The 19,291-nt window shown below is 38.2% G+C and overlaps 1 protein-coding gene across 3 annotated transcripts in view; it reads left to right on the top strand.

The window, feature by feature from the left end:
* The window catches only part of LOC119072719 (mitogen-activated protein kinase-binding protein 1), a 44,485-nt gene extending 28,429 nt beyond the window's left edge, over positions 1–16,056 (top strand). Inside the window, exons 8-19 of one of the 3 annotated variants that reach the window (XM_037177995.1) lie at positions 1–252; positions 319–455; positions 521–659; positions 769–946; positions 1,016–1,143; positions 8,304–8,403; positions 12,900–13,099; positions 14,671–14,761; positions 14,832–14,918; positions 14,983–15,204; positions 15,276–15,465; positions 15,537–16,056. In XM_037177995.1, coding sequence (XP_037033890.1) covers positions 1–252; positions 319–455; positions 521–659; positions 769–946; positions 1,016–1,143; positions 8,304–8,403; positions 12,900–13,099; positions 14,671–14,761; positions 14,832–14,918; positions 14,983–15,204; positions 15,276–15,465; positions 15,537–15,681 — 1,869 coding nt within the window. In that variant the 3' untranslated portion in view covers positions 15,682–16,056. Of the gene's footprint in view, positions 253–318; positions 456–520; positions 660–768; positions 947–1,015; positions 1,144–1,291; positions 1,340–8,303; positions 8,404–8,951; positions 11,655–12,899; positions 13,100–14,670; positions 14,762–14,831; positions 14,919–14,982; positions 15,205–15,275; positions 15,466–15,536 lie in introns of those variants that run through there. The other 2 variants (XM_037177993.1, XM_037177994.1) reach the window with 2 other exon arrangements.
* Positions 16,057–19,291: the final 3,235 nt, after the last annotated feature.

Consider the following 19,291-nt stretch of genomic DNA (forward strand, 5'->3'; position numbering starts at 1 on the left):
TTATTCGGAGCGGGATCGAAGCCTCGTGGTCGTTGGGCGCAGAAGGGAACCTTCGAACCGGATGCTTTGGAATTGCGACCAGCTGATAGTCCTAATTCATCGTACACAATACCAACCATTCAAACAAATAATCAGACTTCTGACTACAACAGCGGCAGTTCCAAAGATGTTTACAATACGTACCTTAGCGAAGACAGTTCGATTGACAGTGGCATGGAAAATCGACGAGATTTGTTGTCGGTGTCGAAGAATGTGAGTTAAACGGGGACAATCAGCACCAATTGAACGAAAATAATTTTTTTTTTCCATTTTTCAAAGGACAAGAAACTGAACAGCATGAACTTTGAGTCGAACAATGAGCACGATGGCGATGTGGAGGACATATCCGATGGAGAACGAACTAGCTCCGATCACGGAATGATGTTCTATCCCACTGTGGCACCTGGTACTCCAACGTAAGTGCCACTATACAGGTGTGTGTTTGCGAAAGAAATTAATTTTTGTTTTACATCCGTCGCAGGGATTTCAAAGTGAATGCAATGAACGAGGATGAGCTACGGAAATCGGTACGTCGGCAGAAATTTGAACGTCAAGGGTTAAGTTTACCAACTGCTACAACTCCAACTGGAACTGGCAGTTCCAGTCCTAGTCAGAGTCAAGTGAGTTACGTTTAGTTCTCTTATCTGTTTCTCTTACCCAGTCAGTTCTTCAAAATCAGAAGTGGTTTTCGTTTGCTTACGATCTTCTTAACCTTGTCAATTCTTACAGATGTTCAACACAACAGACGATGAAGATGAAGGCTCAACTCCTAGTGGTGATAATGCGGAACGATCGTTAGCGTCCACATTGGGTGGCAGTTCTGAAAGTATACCTCAACAAAGTTCATCTAGTTTTCTACAAGCAGCTCTCGATGGACCTGGTGCTTTGTCGGACAGAGGCGAGAGAAGTATGTAGTCTATCGTCGTTACCGAATTTTCGCATCAATTTATAATTGATTTCCGTGTCGACTTTTTAGGTCGACGAAGCATCAGTGCAAAACACAATACGGACAACAAGAATTCGTCGTATTCGAAATCGTTTTCAAATACTAAGAAAGAAGAACTGATGAAAGTGATCAACGAGGCCAAACAGAAATTGGAAAATGTAAGTTTCGTATTAAGGGGATCGTTCACCACAACCCCGTCATGTCATTATTGATTTTGTTTCATTTCTATGTGTTTGGAGTCGGTTAAAGTTTAAGTTTTTGTTTTTCTTCTCATTTTTGTGTTTAATTCGACGGTACACATTTTAGGCTGATAGCTATCGTAGCGCAGGTAAAAAACTGAAAACAATACACGAGGTGAGATACTGTTGTCTTTGTCATTGTGCCGAAAAATATTAATTTCATTCGTTGCGTTGATAATCTAACCATCTTGTGTAACATTCACCCGCCACCAACTAGATTATTGCTTTGTAATTAACAAAATGATCACCAATCTTAACTAAACACTCAATTGATATCACAACACAACACTTTAATATTGTTTAATTATTCGTCCACGCACACAACACCGTGCAGTCATTTTTTTTCGAGAACTTGAATTCAAAATCGGACAAAAAATTCAGTTTTAAAAAACTGATCACTGAAGTGAGCACCGGCATAATTGTAGGAAGTTTTTAATGACTCTCGAGGTGTGGAGTGAACAGAAAAGAGCCATCGCCTAACTAGTGGGTTTGAACAGCTTTCGAGTCTACAAAAGGCCATAGTTGTCTGAAAAAGTTCTGCCTGGGTTCCTCTTTTCAATCATGGGAGATGAATCTCGCTGGAAAATGACAAAATTTTTCGTACAAAAGTGACGTCATTTTCAAGTGAGATTAATCTCCCATGATTGAAAACAGTGAACCAGGCAATTATACTTAGACTTTGATTCCATTCCACATGCATATAAGAAGGTCATCAACCAGAGCCTAATATTTGGGAATTGTTTTTGAAAATGTATGTTAATTTAAGGCATTTTTTGGAAATTAATTTCCAAATATTAAGAGCGATATCTCCAAGACTTCAGGTGATTGGGGAACAAGCCGACTCCGATATTAATGAGTGATAGCTCGTTGGATTCGTCTTTCAATTCTAGGAAACACGTGTCTTTCACTTTTTCTTAAAAAAAATTGTTTTCTGTGAAAAGTGTTCAAAAGGGATCACATGTCAGAGAGTACCGAAAACAGTTTTTCGGCAATAACTCAAGAAAAAATGATTTTAAATTGTTGTAATGTTGTACGAATGTCGGCCTTGGAAAGACCTACAGATAGAGTATACGCACTGCTTGGTGCTAGTTGATCCACGAGAGCCATGACTTAAAATATAGTGAATGTTCGGAGAGTACTGCTTCTCTGCAGCTTCGTTGTTCCACGGAACTAAGTATGGGGTGTTGTAGCTGGCCTCACCCACTATCGTTCCACACATAAATGAGCCCAGTACTTTTGTGCTGCAAGCCCACAGAAGTGTTAGAAAAAAAGTTGGTGCCAAAATGCAGATTTTTTTCTTCTTTCTGAGGGCTCTACAGCTGGAACAGCATCTGGAACGGTACTATGGCAGTCATTCTTTATCGTCTACTATTCTTTTACCTTATCAATAGAAAAACGCTTCGATATGTCACGAATATGTCCTAGAATTGAAAGACGAATCCAACGAGCTATCACTCATTAAAATCGGAGTCGGCTTGTTCCCCAATCACCCTTGGCGATATGAATCTTAAGAGCGATATCGCCAAATCTTCAGGTGATTGGGGAACAAGCGGTCTCCGATTTTAATGAGTGATAGCTCGTTGGATTCGTCTTTCAATTCTAGGAAACACCTATCTTTCACTTTTTCTAAAATAAATTGTTTTCTGTGAAAAGCGGTCAAAAGTGAAGACATGTCAGAGGGTACCGAAAACAGTTTTTCGACAATAACTCAAGAAAAAATGATTTTAAATTGTTGTAATGTTGTACGAATGTCGGCCTTGGAAAGACCTACAGGTAGAGTTTACGCACCGCTTGGTGCTAGTAGATCCACGAGAGTTACTACTAAAAATATTGTGAATGTTCGGAGAGGACCCCTTCTCTGCAGCTTCGATGTTCCACGGAACTGAGAATGGGGTGTTGAAGCTGGCCTCACCCACTATCGTTGCACATATAAATGAACCAAGTACTTTTGAGCTGCAAGCCTACAGAAGTCTTGGAAAAAAAGTTGGTGCCAAAATGTAGATTTTTTCCTTCTTTCTGAGGGCCCAACTGCTGGAACAGCATCTGGAACGGTACTACGGCAATCATTTTTTATTGTCTACTATTCTTTTACCTTATCAATAGAGAAACGCTTCGCTATGTCGCGAATATATCAGATCCAGTATTAGTAATATCAAGAGAAAAATCATTAAATTTTTCTCCGAGGATTTTAGCCAAATAAAGTGTTAGTGTATAGCAAATGACCTCAGGACTCCGGAATAGTAACTAGTTTTTCAATTGGTCCAATATTTGCTACGTGACAGGAGGTTGGAAAACCGTTTGCTCCCAGTTGATCGTATCGTTTTTCCAAACTCCTGTCGCGTAGCAAATATTGGTCCAATTGAAAAACTAGTTACTATTCCGGAGTCCTGAGGTCATTTGCTATACACTAACACTTTATTTGGCTAAAGTCCTCCGAGAAAAATTTTATAATTTTTCACATGAATTACTAACACTGGGTATGTTGTAACGACCTATTTTCGAGTCAAAGCGAAGCGTATACGGTAAAGGAATAGTAGACGATACAAAATTACTCACGTAGAACCGTTCCAGACGCTGTTCTGGCAGTTGGGCCCTCAGAAACAAGGAAAAAATTTGCATTTTGGCACCAACTTTTTTTCTAAGACTTCTGCAAGCTTGCAGCACAAAAGTACTGGGTTCATTTATATGTGGGACAATAGTGGGTGAGGCCAGCTACAAGACCCCATACTCAGTTCCGAGGAACATCGAAGCTGCAGAGAAGGCGGACTCTCCGAACATTCACTATATTTCTAGTCATAACTCTCGTGGATCTACTCGCACCAAGCGGTGCGTATACTCTACCTGTAGGTATTTTCAAGGCCGACAATCGTACAACATTACAACAATTCAAAATCATTTTTTCTTGAGTTATTGCCGAAAAACTGTTTTCGGTACCCTCTGACATGTCTTCACTTTTGAGCACTTTTCACAGAAAACAAATTTTTTTAAGAAAAAGTGAAAGATACATGTTTCTTAGAATTGAAAGACGAATCCAACGAGCTATCACTCATTAAAATCGGAGACCGCTTGTTTCCCAATCACCTGAAGATTCGGCGGTATCACTCTTAAGCTCTGGCTGTAACATCACATCGATTGCACCGGATATCGGATATAAGGCTACCAAAATTAACGATGTACAAGCGATAAGTTCTGATGATGTAAGAAGTGGAACGAAAGCGACAGCAAAATATCCACTCCGAGCTAGAAATAGTTATTTACGTGTCTGTTGTGGACGGTATATTTTAGGCAATTTCGCGAGTTGTAGCCCGAACGAAGCGAGGGCGACAAGCGAAAGTGCCTAAAATAAACCGTCCACAACAGACACGTAAATAACACTTCATGCTGAGGGCCTAAATTACGAGAAAAATTCCTTAGTTCAAACCCAAGGCATGAAAATGAATTAATACAGATCTCAAGCTCTACCTGTAGGTCTTTCCAAGGTCGACATTAGTAAAACATTCCAATAATTTAAAATAATTTTTTTCTTGAGTTATTGCCGAAAAACTGTTTTCAGGTTCCCCTGACATGTATTCACTTTTGAAAACCGAAAATTAAAAAAATATTCGAAAAAACGAAAGACGAATTTGACGAGCTATCACTCATTAAAATCGGAGACCGCTTGTTCCCCTATCACCTGAAGTTTTGACGATATGCCTGGTTTAAGCTGAATCTGAATTTACCGAATATGCCGTTTTCAATGTTTTGAATTTTTGTTAGTTTCTTTTAGAAAGATTCTTTAGAAAAACAGAATCTTGAAATCAGCCACATTTTCCATTGGACTTTTTTATATATGACCAATAAGGTATTCGACCCCAGAGGCCAGAACCACTTTCAAAAAAATTCTTCAAAGCTTGTGTGGCTAGTGTGAGGTGATCAAAAACTGTACAATTGCACTTGTCTTACAAAAATTTCTCCAGTTACTCGAGCCGTATGGGGTGTCATTAGAAAGGTAATTTCATGTAATTCCGGGGCAAATAGGGTCTTATTGGGTTTAAAATTCATCCACACTGAGACATGTGCAGTTAAAGTTTTCAACCGAAAAAAGACTGAAAACTCACACTTTTCTTAAAACGATTTCTCGAGGTACACGAAACGTTCATGGTCGTGTGGGGTGTCATATGAAAGGTAATAGCATTTTCTTTCAGGAAAAGTAAAGCCTATGGAAGTTTGGTAGCATCTACGATGAATTATGTGAAGTTGAAATGTTTAAGTGCTTATCACTTATCGGAGATGCTACCAAACTTCCGTAAGCTCTACTTCTCCTGAAAGTACATGCAATTAACTTTCATATGACACCCCACACGACCATGAACGTTTCGTGTACCTCGAGAAATTTCTGTATGAAAAGTCCATGTTTTCAGTTTACGATCGACTCCCATCAGCCACACAAGCTTCGAAGAACTTTTTTGAAAGTGGCTTTAGGTTCTAGGGACAAAAACCAATCTAGGCACATATAAAAAGTCCAATGGAAAATGCGTCCGATTACTGACTCGAAAGATCATCGGACACTGTACATTGCAACATATTGGGACGAAACTGTTCTTTATAGATCATGCAGATTTTGCGTTCAAGCTCAATAAATTATTGTTTTTAAGCGAATATAACCGCGGATAGTGTAATGAGGTAATGGTATAATTAGATACGGTTACGTTCGCGAAGAAATGTAGTAACTGCAGTCGCAGTGGTCAATATATTTTCCGAATGGAACTTTCAATGTTGTTACGTATAGACTTTTAGAAACGGCCGATCATCTGTTATCGACAGGAATGACAGAAATAAGCGATGATTTACAGTTAAACAAATGAAGTAAAAGATTCTGCTTCAAACTCTGTGAGCTATTTTAAACAGTGGAAGTAACAGATTTAACCATTGTACGCCGTTTTTGAAAGGTTGCAAGATGCACTTGTAATAACATCGAAAATAACCCAATTAATGTTGACGTGCGTTCTGAATTACGCTTCAGCTTATTAGAATTAATTTTTTCTTGAATCAGATAAACATGAATTGAGTCCATGGTGGCGGGACATTTCCACACCGTCAATATCGTCAGGAACGATATTATCGTTTTTTTGGACGATACTATCGTCTAAAAAACGATACTATCGTCTAAAAAACGATAATATCGTTTTTAGACGATAGTATCGTCCAAAAAAACGATAATATCGTTTTTTGGACGATAGTATCGTCTCAAAATCGATAATATCGTTTTTTAGACGACACTATCGTCCAAAAAAACGATATTATCGCCCAAAAAATTTTCATCCAGGACGATAATATCGTCTAAATTGAAAAATTCTAAAATATTGTCTGGACGATAGTATCGTTTTCTTGTCGATATTATCGTTCAAAAAACGATATTATCGTTTTCTGGACGATATTACCGTTCTAGAAAATCTAATGGATATTTTCGTTTTCTGTACGATAATATCGTCTTAAACGATAATATCGTCCTGGGCGATATTATCGTTTTCTTAAACGATAATATCGTCCAGGACGATACTATCGTTTAAAAAAACGATAATATCGCCCAGGACGATATTATTGTTTTGTTTTGGGTGGTAATATTGTCCAGGACTCAATTTTACTCAGAGGTGCAGCAAGAACCGAATTCTCTTCCAAAATATCGAAAAACAATTGTCAGAGGAAATCACCTACACATCAGTGTTTAAAAATGGCGTTTAGTTCGTCCCTAAATAATTCATCTTTTTCGAAATGAATATCAACTTTGATTGTACATAAAAAGCGTTTTAACACGCCGAGCGATCCGGCCCATTGCCCCGGAGCGAAGCGGAGGGCCGCAATGCGAGCCGGGCGCCGGAACGGTGTCGGAACTTAGGAGTTAATTTTTTTTTCTCGCATCGTCTCATAATTAGTCTGTGTAATTTTTCTATATAAAATTTAAATTGACGGAACCAAATGAACCAATTTTTAATATATATTTGCCGTCTATAAAAAGGCGTTTATCTACAAGATTTTGTGTTTCGTCTTCAACAACCATCCAGAACGATAATATCGCCCAGGACGATATTATCGTCTAGAATTTTTATTTTGAATAAATTAAAAACGATATTATCGTCTCAAATTTAAAAAAATCGTCCCAAAAATTATCGCCCAGGACGATAATATCGTCCAAAATAACGATAAATTTGTTCAGAAAAAGAAAATAACGATAATATCGTCCAGCGGATATTTTCATCCAGGACGATATTATCGTTAAAAAAACGATATTATCGTTTTTTGAACGATAATATCGTTTCTTAGACGATAGTAACATCAAAAAAACGATAGTTTAGTCCAAAAAAACGATATTATCGTTTAAAAACGATATTATCGTTTAAAAACGATATTATCGTTTAAAAACGATATTATCGTTTTATTAAACGATAATATCGTCCTGAAAATATTTTAAAATTTATAATTTTAGACGATATTATCGTCCTGGATGAATTTTTTTTGGACGATACTAACGTTTTTTAGACGATAGTATCGTTTAAAAAACGATACTATCGTTTTTTGGACGATACTATCGTCTAAAAAACGATACTATCGTCTAAAAAACGATACTATCGTCTAAAAAACGATAATATCGTTCCTGACGATATTGACCGTGTAGTTATGTCGCCTCATCGAGTCCATTGAACCAACAAATTCATAAATTTTTGAGAGACAAAGTTGAAAATTGTTTTTTAATTTGGTTTGTTTAGACGTAGTGTCCTAATTGAAAAATTTCCATCATCCCTTTGTTGCACGACAGGTCTGAGACAAGGCCTCTATTTACAGATTTTTGGTTCATCCATTTATTCTAACTCAGATTTCCAGTTTTTTTGAATTGTTAAAAATATGAAAACTGCGTTTGATCCTATAACTGCGAAAATGAATGCAATCCTTCGGGATTGAATGCGATAACATAATCACTTCCGCTTAAGATCTTTATGTGTCCACTTACCTCAACAAATAACGTTTTAGCTGGTGTAAATTGCCTTTCGAAACGCCAACGTTCCGTAAAATCTCTTAATCAACACACCGTTATACACTTTCAGGTGGGCTATCGATCGAATTTACGAGCCAGTCAAAGTATAGCTGATTTAAGTCGATCCTCGCATGTCGATAATTCGTTGGCAGGTCGCTTACAACGAACCGGTGAGTTTGGAATTAGTTTTTTTTAATTAATGCAAATAATTCGTTTAGGGTTGAAGAAGCTAACACCGGTATGCTATGATGGCAACTAACCACTCGTAACAGTTGAGGCTTTAATATCAATAACCTTTTACAGATGGAATCTAGTAAATTTTTCACTTTTATCGAAATGTTCAAACTTGTGAAGTAAAAGATTTTGCTTTGATCAATTGAAAATATGTAAGACAAAAGACGCCGTCTGTGGAAGGTTAACATAGATTTGTGAAATTTGAAAAGAAATGTCGTGATCTGATTGGTTGGAAGAGAATATTGGGATATTATTGACACGTCATTGTTTTATGTTCTCTAAACTTCACTTCAACTAAATCATTAACCAAAGTTTTTTCTGTTTCCGGGAATCATTGCACATTTCATTTCTCTTTTCCATCAGAACAACGGCTTAATAACATACCTGTGTGCATAAATAGATAACGAACTTAGTTCACATGAAAATATAAATTTTTCTTCCTTCCAATGCTGCTTTTTCGGGTAATTTTTGAATGACTAACCAGGAGACAATAATAAAACTCATGCAAACTACTTGAACTGTGCTGCACCAAAATCTGTACTAACCCATAACTGTAACATCGTACGTCAATTACAGCGTGACTATCCACCGTATCCGTGTGAAATAGGTCTTTATCACAACGCATCCACAGCACATTCATTACCACAAAAAGCACAACCACCATTACCATCAACGAAATCATCAACACGTCCGAATACTTTAGAATTACCCAATTTGGATCAGGTGTCCACAACGTCGAATAAACCGACAGTATTGCCGATCAAAGGACAAAAGCATCCGAGTATCCTCAAACACTATAAATCGTGCCCGGTGTCGCCAGTTCACGAAGAAGTGGACTGGTCCAGTTTTGCCGCAGCCAATCAGGTTGGCAATAAAATCACCGTAACTGAACCACCAAAACGCCATTCCATGTACCATGAAGATGCCAAAACCATTTTGGATATGATACACAATGACACCGAGAAGATGATAGCGGAAATAACCGAAAAGTACGGTGATCTGGATGATTTTGATCCGAAGCGGTCATTCATACCGAAAAGCAATTCTACTGGCGATATGCTTAAGCCAAGATACAGTAAATCCACGCTACAAGATAATGAATACTTCGACAACGACGACGGTAATTTTAGTTCAGATTCGCTAGAAGACTGTAGCTTGGATCTTGATGTGCCAAATTTTGATCGTCGCAAAGCAACCAAATCAGTTTGTCCGAAACACAATCGACGAAATGATCAGCCAACCACACTTCCCAAGCGTTCAAGCTCAGACTACTTCATTTACGAAGATTTCGGTTTCGCTACGTATCGAAACGTGTCGTTATCCGACATTTTAAACGACGACAATGAACCCAAAGACAATTCATTGTTCAATTCCCACCAAAGACATTCAAGTGCTAGCTTCTTTCTGTCGGGCGATTGTAACAAGAAAAGCCAGGAAAGTTTGTTGTCCGACGAGTATAGTATCGGTGGGGCTGAAGGTGTAAGCTATTGTAACAGCATGGAAAGCATCTTGTCTGATGACTCGGAATGCAAAAGTGCTCCACTGGAAGCGTTATTCATTCGTACCAAACGAGAAATACTTGGCAGTTATGCGACGGCAAACAATGAAAGCCGAACCGTCGAACTAGCGTCTAAGTCTTACGGATCTAGTCCAAATGCTACGAGTGGCTTTGACTATTATATGCAAACCTACGACATGTCCGGCTATGGCTACGAAACTTTACTAGACAACCAAGTAGGATCAGATTCGTCCCGAACACTTAATCCGAAACCGTTTGCGACTAACACTGTTACATCCTCACCAACATTCCCTTGGTTATCAACTGCTGCGCCTACATCCAAAATTGATGAGTTCATTCCGCGTCTTACATCCAACAACTACAGTTCGTCAGTCAACAAAAGTTTGAGCAAAGAATTTGCCAACCACCGTCAAAACTGCAAAACCAATCCAATATTCGAATGTGCTGACGAGAGGTCGAGCCAAAAGAAAATGCCCTCGCAACCGAAAACGGTTAAACGAATCGATATTTTCAAAGATCCGAGTGTTTATGTGATGAAGAAGTCGTGCAGTTTCGATATCGATATGTTCGATGGCCGTCGAACGCAACGCAGTACCAAGAAGTACGAACAAAATCTGGAAAAATTTGAAAAGGAACGCAAAATGTCCGGACAATATGGAGGTACGCTGGAAATGGACTATGTTCCGCATAAGCCTCCGCCCGCGAAAAATCGACGATCGTCTAGTGTGAAAAGCAAACGAAGTCTGCGGGATAAGGATCGATATCACACGGTTGGAAACTGCGAAACAAATGTGCAGCAGTCGGATAAACCGAGCGATGAGAAATCATTCGACGTTTATGTGGCGGAAAAAGGTGTGACTGAAGATGAAAATGTTGATCATCTAAAACTGTATGACAAGCCAGTTGTTCCGAAAGATAGTTCCGCTGAATTGTTTGATCAACTTCACGAAAAACGGGATGGTATCGATGACGGGTCTGTGTTAAATTCCAAATTCCTGTCCCAATCTGAGTACTTAAAGTTCCAAGACATCGAAAAGAAAATCGATGTGATTAACAAACTGGTCGAATTAGAAGAGAAAAAACTGGAGCACGAACGTATACTCAAGGAGAATCGAATGAAACCATTTCAATGTAACAGCAAAGAGAAGGGTTACGTGAAATCGTTAACGATGAACTTTGACAATTTGGCGAAAACGTTGCAATACGAAAATGACTATGTGCTCACACAGCGACAATTTGAGCAGCGAATGAAACGGAATTTTAGCTTGCCGGATGTGCTGGAGGGGGCTAAATTGCAACTGTGCGAATTGAACATTGACGACAATTCGAATCAACAGTTTGAAAACGCATTGTCCCTTGAAGGTGTGAGAACATCCGCTTTCTATTTGTTACAGTTCCTTCTTATTTTTTCGGTCATCGTTGTTTTGCACGATCTTTTTAATGCTGCATGACCCTTGGCTGTTGTTTTTCGTTTTTTTTTTATTTGTTTGTTGATGCGCACGAACGAAACAAAAAGAAAAAAGAAAAAATCATTGACCGTCGTGTCGTGGTTGAGCACGGTGCGGTTGAGTGAATTTTAACTGAACATTTCCATGCACTTTTGATATTTTTGTATATTAGTCAACTCGGAACCCTGAACAAGATTCCACAAAATATTTTGATTTTCATCCGTATCCAGCGGAACATAGGCCATCCTGTCCACAGATGGACCGATTCAAAAAAGATAGAGCGAAATTAATTGGGGTTGCAATCGACAGTGGTTGGAATTCTAATAGCCAAAGTTCGTTCCCATGAGTGCAAGAGAAGCCGGCAGAGACATACCAAAGTGTAAAAGACACGATTTTCAAAAGGTCATAGAGGCGTAGATACTTGAGAGATGAAGCTAAAACATAGTGGTTGAGGGACCTCTATAAATATCCAAAAATTATTTTGGTAGACCGTTTACGTAGAGACCGGCAGTAGCTCAAAGTTTTTCCGTTATATTTGGTCACAGTCGTGAAACTCAGCGCCACCTGAAACACACTTATTCCAACCACTACCTTTTGCAACCCCAATGAGTTTTCAATCGCTCTCTCTCTGTGGACAGTACTGTCTATGCTCCACTGGCACCTATGGTACGGATGAAAATCAAAATATTTTTTTGTGGAACCTTGTTCAGGGCTCCGAGTTGACTAATAATACACAAAAATATCGAAAATGCATCGAAATGCTCATCTAAAATTCATTCAACCGCACCGTTAGAGCTTTCTATGATAAAAAGAAATGTCAGTAGTGTGGAGGATCAAATCAGGATTTTAATTATCAATGGATGGGTTTACCAACCAATCAGTGCAACATCGATTGAGGCACACCGATTCGAACCTGAACCATTCGATGTCGAGACTTCATTGAATCGTTGATCTATCGCCTTTTGAGTTCAGTTCGTCTGAAAGATTTCTTCGATTCACTCCAGGTCAACATGTTTTAGTTAACGAATTGGCATGGCTTCACTGGCTTTTAGCGTATAATATTAACCACTTTGCTTTACATTTCCTTCATTTTGATTATCTTGATGTTCTATTCGATGTTATTCGATTTGTTTTTTCTAAATTTGCTTACAAACATTCGTTCTAGGAAATCCAAAAAGCTTAAATTCAACTCAAAATGATGATTCGTCGTCAATTAGACGTGCTATTTCGCTTAGCGATTTAAGTATGGGAAAAGGTAAAATGTTGTTGTCTTTCGTACAAAAAAAAAATTAATCAGAAAACCAATTTAGTTCTTTGACAGTGTTTTTGTTGTTCGTTTTGCATTTAAATGTCCAGTTAAATTTTTCTTTTGTTTCAATTTGAATTCGATTTGACAATTTCTTTACAACCACTTTAATCGACCGAAAACTCATTTAACTCATTTGACCAATCCGACAAAATGTAGGTTATAAGTCAACGAATGTGTCGCTATCGTTCAAACCGATTCCATCCAATCGGCAAACCGTACCAAGTAGCAGAGTACCGCCGAAACGAAGCAATTCTTCAGTGGGAAAAAGTAATCCCTTTGCCACATCGTCAGCTCCAACCACAACCGGTTCGGGAATGGGAACAAGAAGTATCTCGGTCGGAACACTTAATCAAGCCGTAAGTTCTACCACTTTTTGATATTTAAAAGTCATATCGCCAAGACTTCAGGTGATTGGGGAACAAGCCGACTCCGATTTTAATGAGTGATAGCTCGTTGGATTCGTCTTTCAATTCTAGGAAACACCTATCTTTCACTTTTCTTAAAAAAAATTGTTTTCTGTGAAAAGTGTTCAAAAGTGTTCACATGTCAGAGAGTACCGAAAACAGTTTTTCGGCAATAACTCAAGAAAAAATTATTTTAAATTGTTGTAATGTTGTACGATTGTCGGCCTTGGAAAGACCTACAGATAGAGTATACGCACTGCTTGGTGCTAATTGATCCACGAGAGCTATGACTTAAAATATAGTGAATGTTCGGAGAGTACTGCTTCTCTGCAGCTTCGTTGTTCCACGGAACTAAGTATGGGGTGTTGTAGCTGGCCTCACCCACTATCGTTCCACACATAAATGAGCCCAGTACTTTTGTGCTGCAAGCCCACAGAAGTGTTAGAAAAAAAGTTGGTGCCAAAATGCAGATTTTTTTCTTCTTTCTGAGGGCTCTACAGCTGGAACAGCATCTGGAACGGTACTATGGCAGTCATTCTTTATCGTCTACTATTCTTTTACCTTATCAATAGAAAAACGCTTCGATATGTCACGAATATATCAGATCCAATGTTAGCAATATCAAGAGAAAAATTATCAAATTTTTCTCGGAGGATTTTAGTCAAATAAAGTGTTAGCGTATAGCAAATGACCTCAGGACTCCGGAACAGTAGTTAGTTTTTCAATTGGACCAATATTTGCTACGTGACAGGAGTTTGGAAAAACGATACGATCAAGTGGGAGCAAACGGTTTGCCAAACTCCTGTCACGTAGCAAATATTGGTCCAATTGAAAAACTAACGACTGACGATAAAGAATGACTGCCATAGTACCGTTCCAGATGCTGTTCCAGCTGTAGAGCCCTCAGAAAGAAGAAAAAAATCTGCATTTTGGCACCAACTTTTTTTCTAACACTTCTGTGGGCTTGCAGCACAAAAGTACTGGGCTCATTTATGTGTGGAACGATAGTGGGTGAGGCCAGCTACAACACCCCATACTTAGTTCCGTGGAACAACGAAGCTGCAGAGAAGCAGTACTCTCCGAACATTCACTATATTTTAAGTCATAGCTCTCGTGGATCAACTAGCACCAAGCAGTGCGTATACTCTATCTGTAGGTCTTTCCAAGGCCGACAATCGTACAACATTACAACAATTTAAAATAATTTTTTCTTGAGTTATTGCCGAAAAACTGCTTTCGGTACTCTCTGACATGTGATCACTTTTGAACACTTTTCACAGAAAACAATTTTTTTTAAGAAAAGTGAAAGATAGGTGTTTCCTAGAATTGAAAGACGAATCCAACGAGCTATCACTCATTAAAATCGGAGTCGGCTTGTTCCCCAATCACCTGAAGTCTTGGCGATATGACTCTTAATTGTAACAATAAAGTGGAGGGTCGTGAGTCTGGGAGCGCCACGACAGGTCACAAAAAACCGTTCAAATCGTTTGTTTCTTGAATTTTTTTTCCGTTTTTTGTTAAAGAGCGACTCAGACGCAGAAGGTGCAAATGCAAGAGGTGGAGTTGCACGACCTACAATTTCATCTCAAAATAAAGTCAATGGAAACGGCAACGGTATGTTACATTATACTCAAGTCTCTGAACTAAGACTAACGAAAGAAAAAACGTCTTTTTCATCTATCAGCTCCGTCGAGCAGACAATATAACAATTCAAAGACTGCAGCTGGTATCATAAATCGGCGTCGAGGCCTAACAAATGCCTTTAGTAGTGGTAAGTAAAATGTAATTGTTTTCTTAGAGAAGCCCTCGGTTTAACTTGTCTGCACCTTTTACAGTAAATTTGTCAAGCCTGGGTCAAGACGACTCCAGTTCCGAAGAAGCTCAATCGATCCCTCCAACCAATGGCAAACCAGCCGTTCCACCACGGCCGCGAAGTATATCAGTTGATCACAAACGCAACGGGGCCATACCGGGAATGGGTGGTTCACCGCTGAAACCAAAGCCGCACAATTACGAGGAACTGCCGACAAAAGATATTGATGTGGACAGCGCTGATTGTAAGTCGTTTTTTTTTTCTTTGTTCTGCCAAGACACGAATTCAATTTTCGGTTTTTCCTTCGTCCTGCAGTAACCTCACAACTATGCTCGAATATTATATCACAACTGATGGTGACGACGAATTCCGTTATGCAGCTGCATCAACGGTTAAAACACAGCGATGAATCGTCGGGAGCAAGGCATAAGAATCTGATGTTGAAAGAGTTGGAAAATGCCGTTATTATGACACAATCCATGCTGACAAAAGTGACCAACAACAGGTGAGAATCAGGCTTTTTCAGGGCATCCCGTTCCAACAAATCTAAAATCGGAATTTTATTTTTTTGATCAGATCGTCGAATGACAGCACAAATTCTCATCAGCCATATCACTTGAAGGACAATCGAGGCACCACCCAAAACGGTGATTACGTTCAAATGATGGACAAATGTTCGGATATGCTACACAAAGTTCAAAAGCATGTGCAGAACACATAAGGAATTGATTGTCGTGCTTCGCAAAATTCGGCCATAAAGCTCAATGAGAGTGTTTTACGGTATTTTAGTTGTTTAGAAACTGTGTGAGGGATCCGAGTATTCCGTTGGAATTGTTTTCTGGTGTTGTATGTTATTGTCGTTGTTTATCCGGATAGGAAGAGTGAAGAAAGAAATGGACAAAGAAGAGTGTTTTGCCAGCCAAATTAAATTTAAGAAAAAAATAATCCAAATTAATGAGAAACAAGAAACGTCGGTTGAACATTCCGATTGGACATCCGCTGATGAATTGTTTTTTATTTGGAAATTTTTCTTGATTTTTTTTTAAAGTTTTCTTTCTTGTTAATTCAACAGTTAAAATTTCGTGTTTTTGTTGTATTTTAGACTTTAATTATTATCTTGATCAACCTACTTAACGTCACTTTTTGCTTTAACCAAAATAACGCTTAATAGAAACGCTTACTATCACAATGCAGCGACCAATTCATTACGTTCAAATTGGCTGAGAGACCGCACGTCGACCAGTTCTCACAAAATCAAGGTTTGAAACCATACCGAAGACGAAAAATGTTGGTTGTGAAAAATTCAAATTTTACAGCAACGTCCGTCAGTCCTGACAAGTCAAATTTTACGATTTTTTTTTGTCCGTTAAATTTTCAATTTAATATTTCGTATGGCACTGACACTTTCAGTGTGGCATCAATTTGGTTCATCTACATTGCAGGGCTTACTTTAGAGAATTTTAATTCTGAAAATTCCGAAAATTCTGAAAAAGTTCCGAAAAAGTTCTGAAAAATTTCGAAAAATTATTTCAGAATTTTTCGGAACTTTTTCGGAATTTTTTCAGAATGTTCGGATTTTTTGGAATTAAAATTCTCTAAAGTAAGCCCTGCTACATTGTAATCTAGGCTTCGGTGCCTTATTTTTCGAATTTTATTTTGGAAAAATTCGGAAAAGTTCCGAAAAAATCCTACAAAAAAATTCGGAGTTTTTTCAAAATCAAAATTCCCCGCTATACTCACCCTTCTGAGGGCGGGACTAATGGTGCACAACGGTTGCAAACCTTGGGACCTTGTAAGGCACTGGCAAGACGGTCTGCTCTCGGTCTCAAAGCATTCAACAACGCGTTGAGTGTGGATCAATTATGTTTAGTTTGTGGTTCAAAATTTTTGCATTCTTGAAACGGCTGACAGGCTACAAGATTCCGGTCTTTTGAAACAGACTGTCAACAACCATTTTTTTTAAAGCCGACACATTATTTGTGAAGGCAAAGCTTTTCTGAAACATTTGCAAAAACGAAATCCTCAAAATTCATGAGTTTTACGACCATCAAACCGTTAAAGCCCCGTTTGGAAAGGCAACTCCATTTTTTTGGTGTGACTTAAATTGATTTCTGTTGTTTCCATAGACTCACAGTGACTTGCCAGAGGGTTACTAGGAATCTCGCGCCGCGTCATTCACAATAATTCACATTTTGACACATTTTGTATAAGGAAGATGTCACTTTGTGAGTTATTGTGAATGACGCGGCGCGAGATTCCCTAACACCTTGCCAGATCACAGAGCAAAAATATTTCCACTCAAATTTAGGTGGTTGCCTCAGTAGCACAGTCTTATTTCACGTTTGATTTGAGTTCAGGTCTTTGTAGAAACACCATCAATGTCACCTTCACAATGCTACAACGAGTCGTGCACACAATCCAACTGCAAATGCAAAATTGTAGAATTTAAGGACTTAATGTGTGATGGCTTCCTTACTCAGCCTAACAAAATTTTCGCATAATTTTTCGCTTTATCACATCCTAATATGCGTAGCAATAACTAACCAATAACCACAACCCAATACAATTGATCTCCACTCTAAAGTTGAATATTTTTTTGGAACTGGATGATTGTTACATTGTTATTGCGGACAGATAGACCATCCATATGCGGGCAGAGAGAAAGAGAACGTGTATTTTTGTTGAAAGTTTTCGTTTTTACGTACAAAAATTGACACAGTTCGAATTTCTGCCGTGCAAAACGGCTGCTAACGGCTGCAAACTGCCAAATAAATTCATTTTAATTCAATTAATTGACTCTCGTCGTTGAACAAAGTAAATAAATTTTTAAAAATTTAACAAAGAAAATCTAATTTAATTAGCTAATCAATTTCCCGTCCATATCCGTGTAAAATTCATTGTTTTAATGCCGAGTAAATTGCAAAAGAAAATAGTAAAAAGCTTTAAGTCGCAGTGGAGCTTTTAGGAACATTTTGTGATGATTGATTTAACTGCGCAAAAAATTGATTTCTTAACGTCAGCGATGTTTTTGCAATTTATTCGGATCTTAAAGGAAACTTTGTTTTGTTTTGTTTTAGCATAAAAACTCCACTGAAATAGCAAATAATTTTATTGTAGACAAATTTCACTCAAATTTTCTTAAATTAAATTTTTTTCGTTTTGTTCGATTTATACGTTAAATTAACTTAGGTAAAAAAATGAGCTTTAGAAGAGAATCATATCATTTATTGTTACAAAAAAAAAATAGGAAAAGAAGAAATTATAAAAAGATACAGGGGCTGCAAATCGTTTAAACAAAATCGATTTTCTTTCTTCCTAAAAAAAAACATTTATTTTAAGACACATCAAACAAATCAAAATTCTCTGGAGGACTGAGTACGAACGTGGCGAAACAAAAATACGGGGATTACATTTTCAGTTTTTCGTACACAAAACGCCCTTTCAAAATTTCAAACTTTTGTTGTTTCCACTATAAGTGATTCTGCATCAATTTACAACGAATTCCTGAAGAATGATGAAGACAGGCAACACATTTTTTTGAGCCAATCGGTCGTAGTTGAACTACACGTCATTGGGACAAGCGGTTGCTGTACTTAATGCATCGAAACCTATCCAAGTTCCAAAGCACTATGCCACCACTTGTGCACATTCCAAAAACTTCAAATTGTTGACTAGTAAAGGTGAGCCCGGACCGGGCGGATCTTAAATCGGTCGGGTTAGTTCATCTCGGAATTTTTAAAACGAGACTCGGGCCGAGCTTGAGTGGATTTTAATCAAAATTATTCAGCCCGCCCGACAAGAGCTTTAAAAAATTGGAACTTATAAGAGTCGGAAGGACCTTGGCAGGAAAAATGTTGCTAGCGGAAATCGTCGTAGTATATGCGTCTAAAAATGCAGACCTGCGCCTCTTACAATAGTGTTGCATGATCAGTTAACTGAGATCAAATTTTCAACAGTTTGAGGCAATGATGAAGGAAGGATCAATCTAATGCCTGAAACTGCAATTCTTTCTTGAAACTAGAGTTTTGAGTCTAAAATCTTGTTCCTCGGAAAATACCCTTAAGTAAATCCGGGAGACATGTTTTGGATAACATTTTGCCATATTTTAAATCAATTTTGGGAAAATTTAGGAAAACTTGGAAAAGTTTGAGAAATTACGCAAAAGTAGTCCCTGGTGAAATCTTATATTTAACGTCAAGAGGCAACTTTCACTTCAATTCAATCAACAGATAATTTATCTGAAATGCCCTGCCAGGAGAAGTCGTATAAGGCTCGCTATCGACTTTTTATTAGCGCAAATCTCGCTTAAAAATACCATCATCAAACCCAGC

Source organism: Bradysia coprophila, assembly GCF_014529535.1.
Source record: "Bradysia coprophila strain Holo2 chromosome IV unlocalized genomic scaffold, BU_Bcop_v1 contig_84, whole genome shotgun sequence".
Lineage (NCBI taxonomy): Eukaryota > Metazoa > Arthropoda > Insecta > Diptera > Sciaridae > Bradysia > Bradysia coprophila.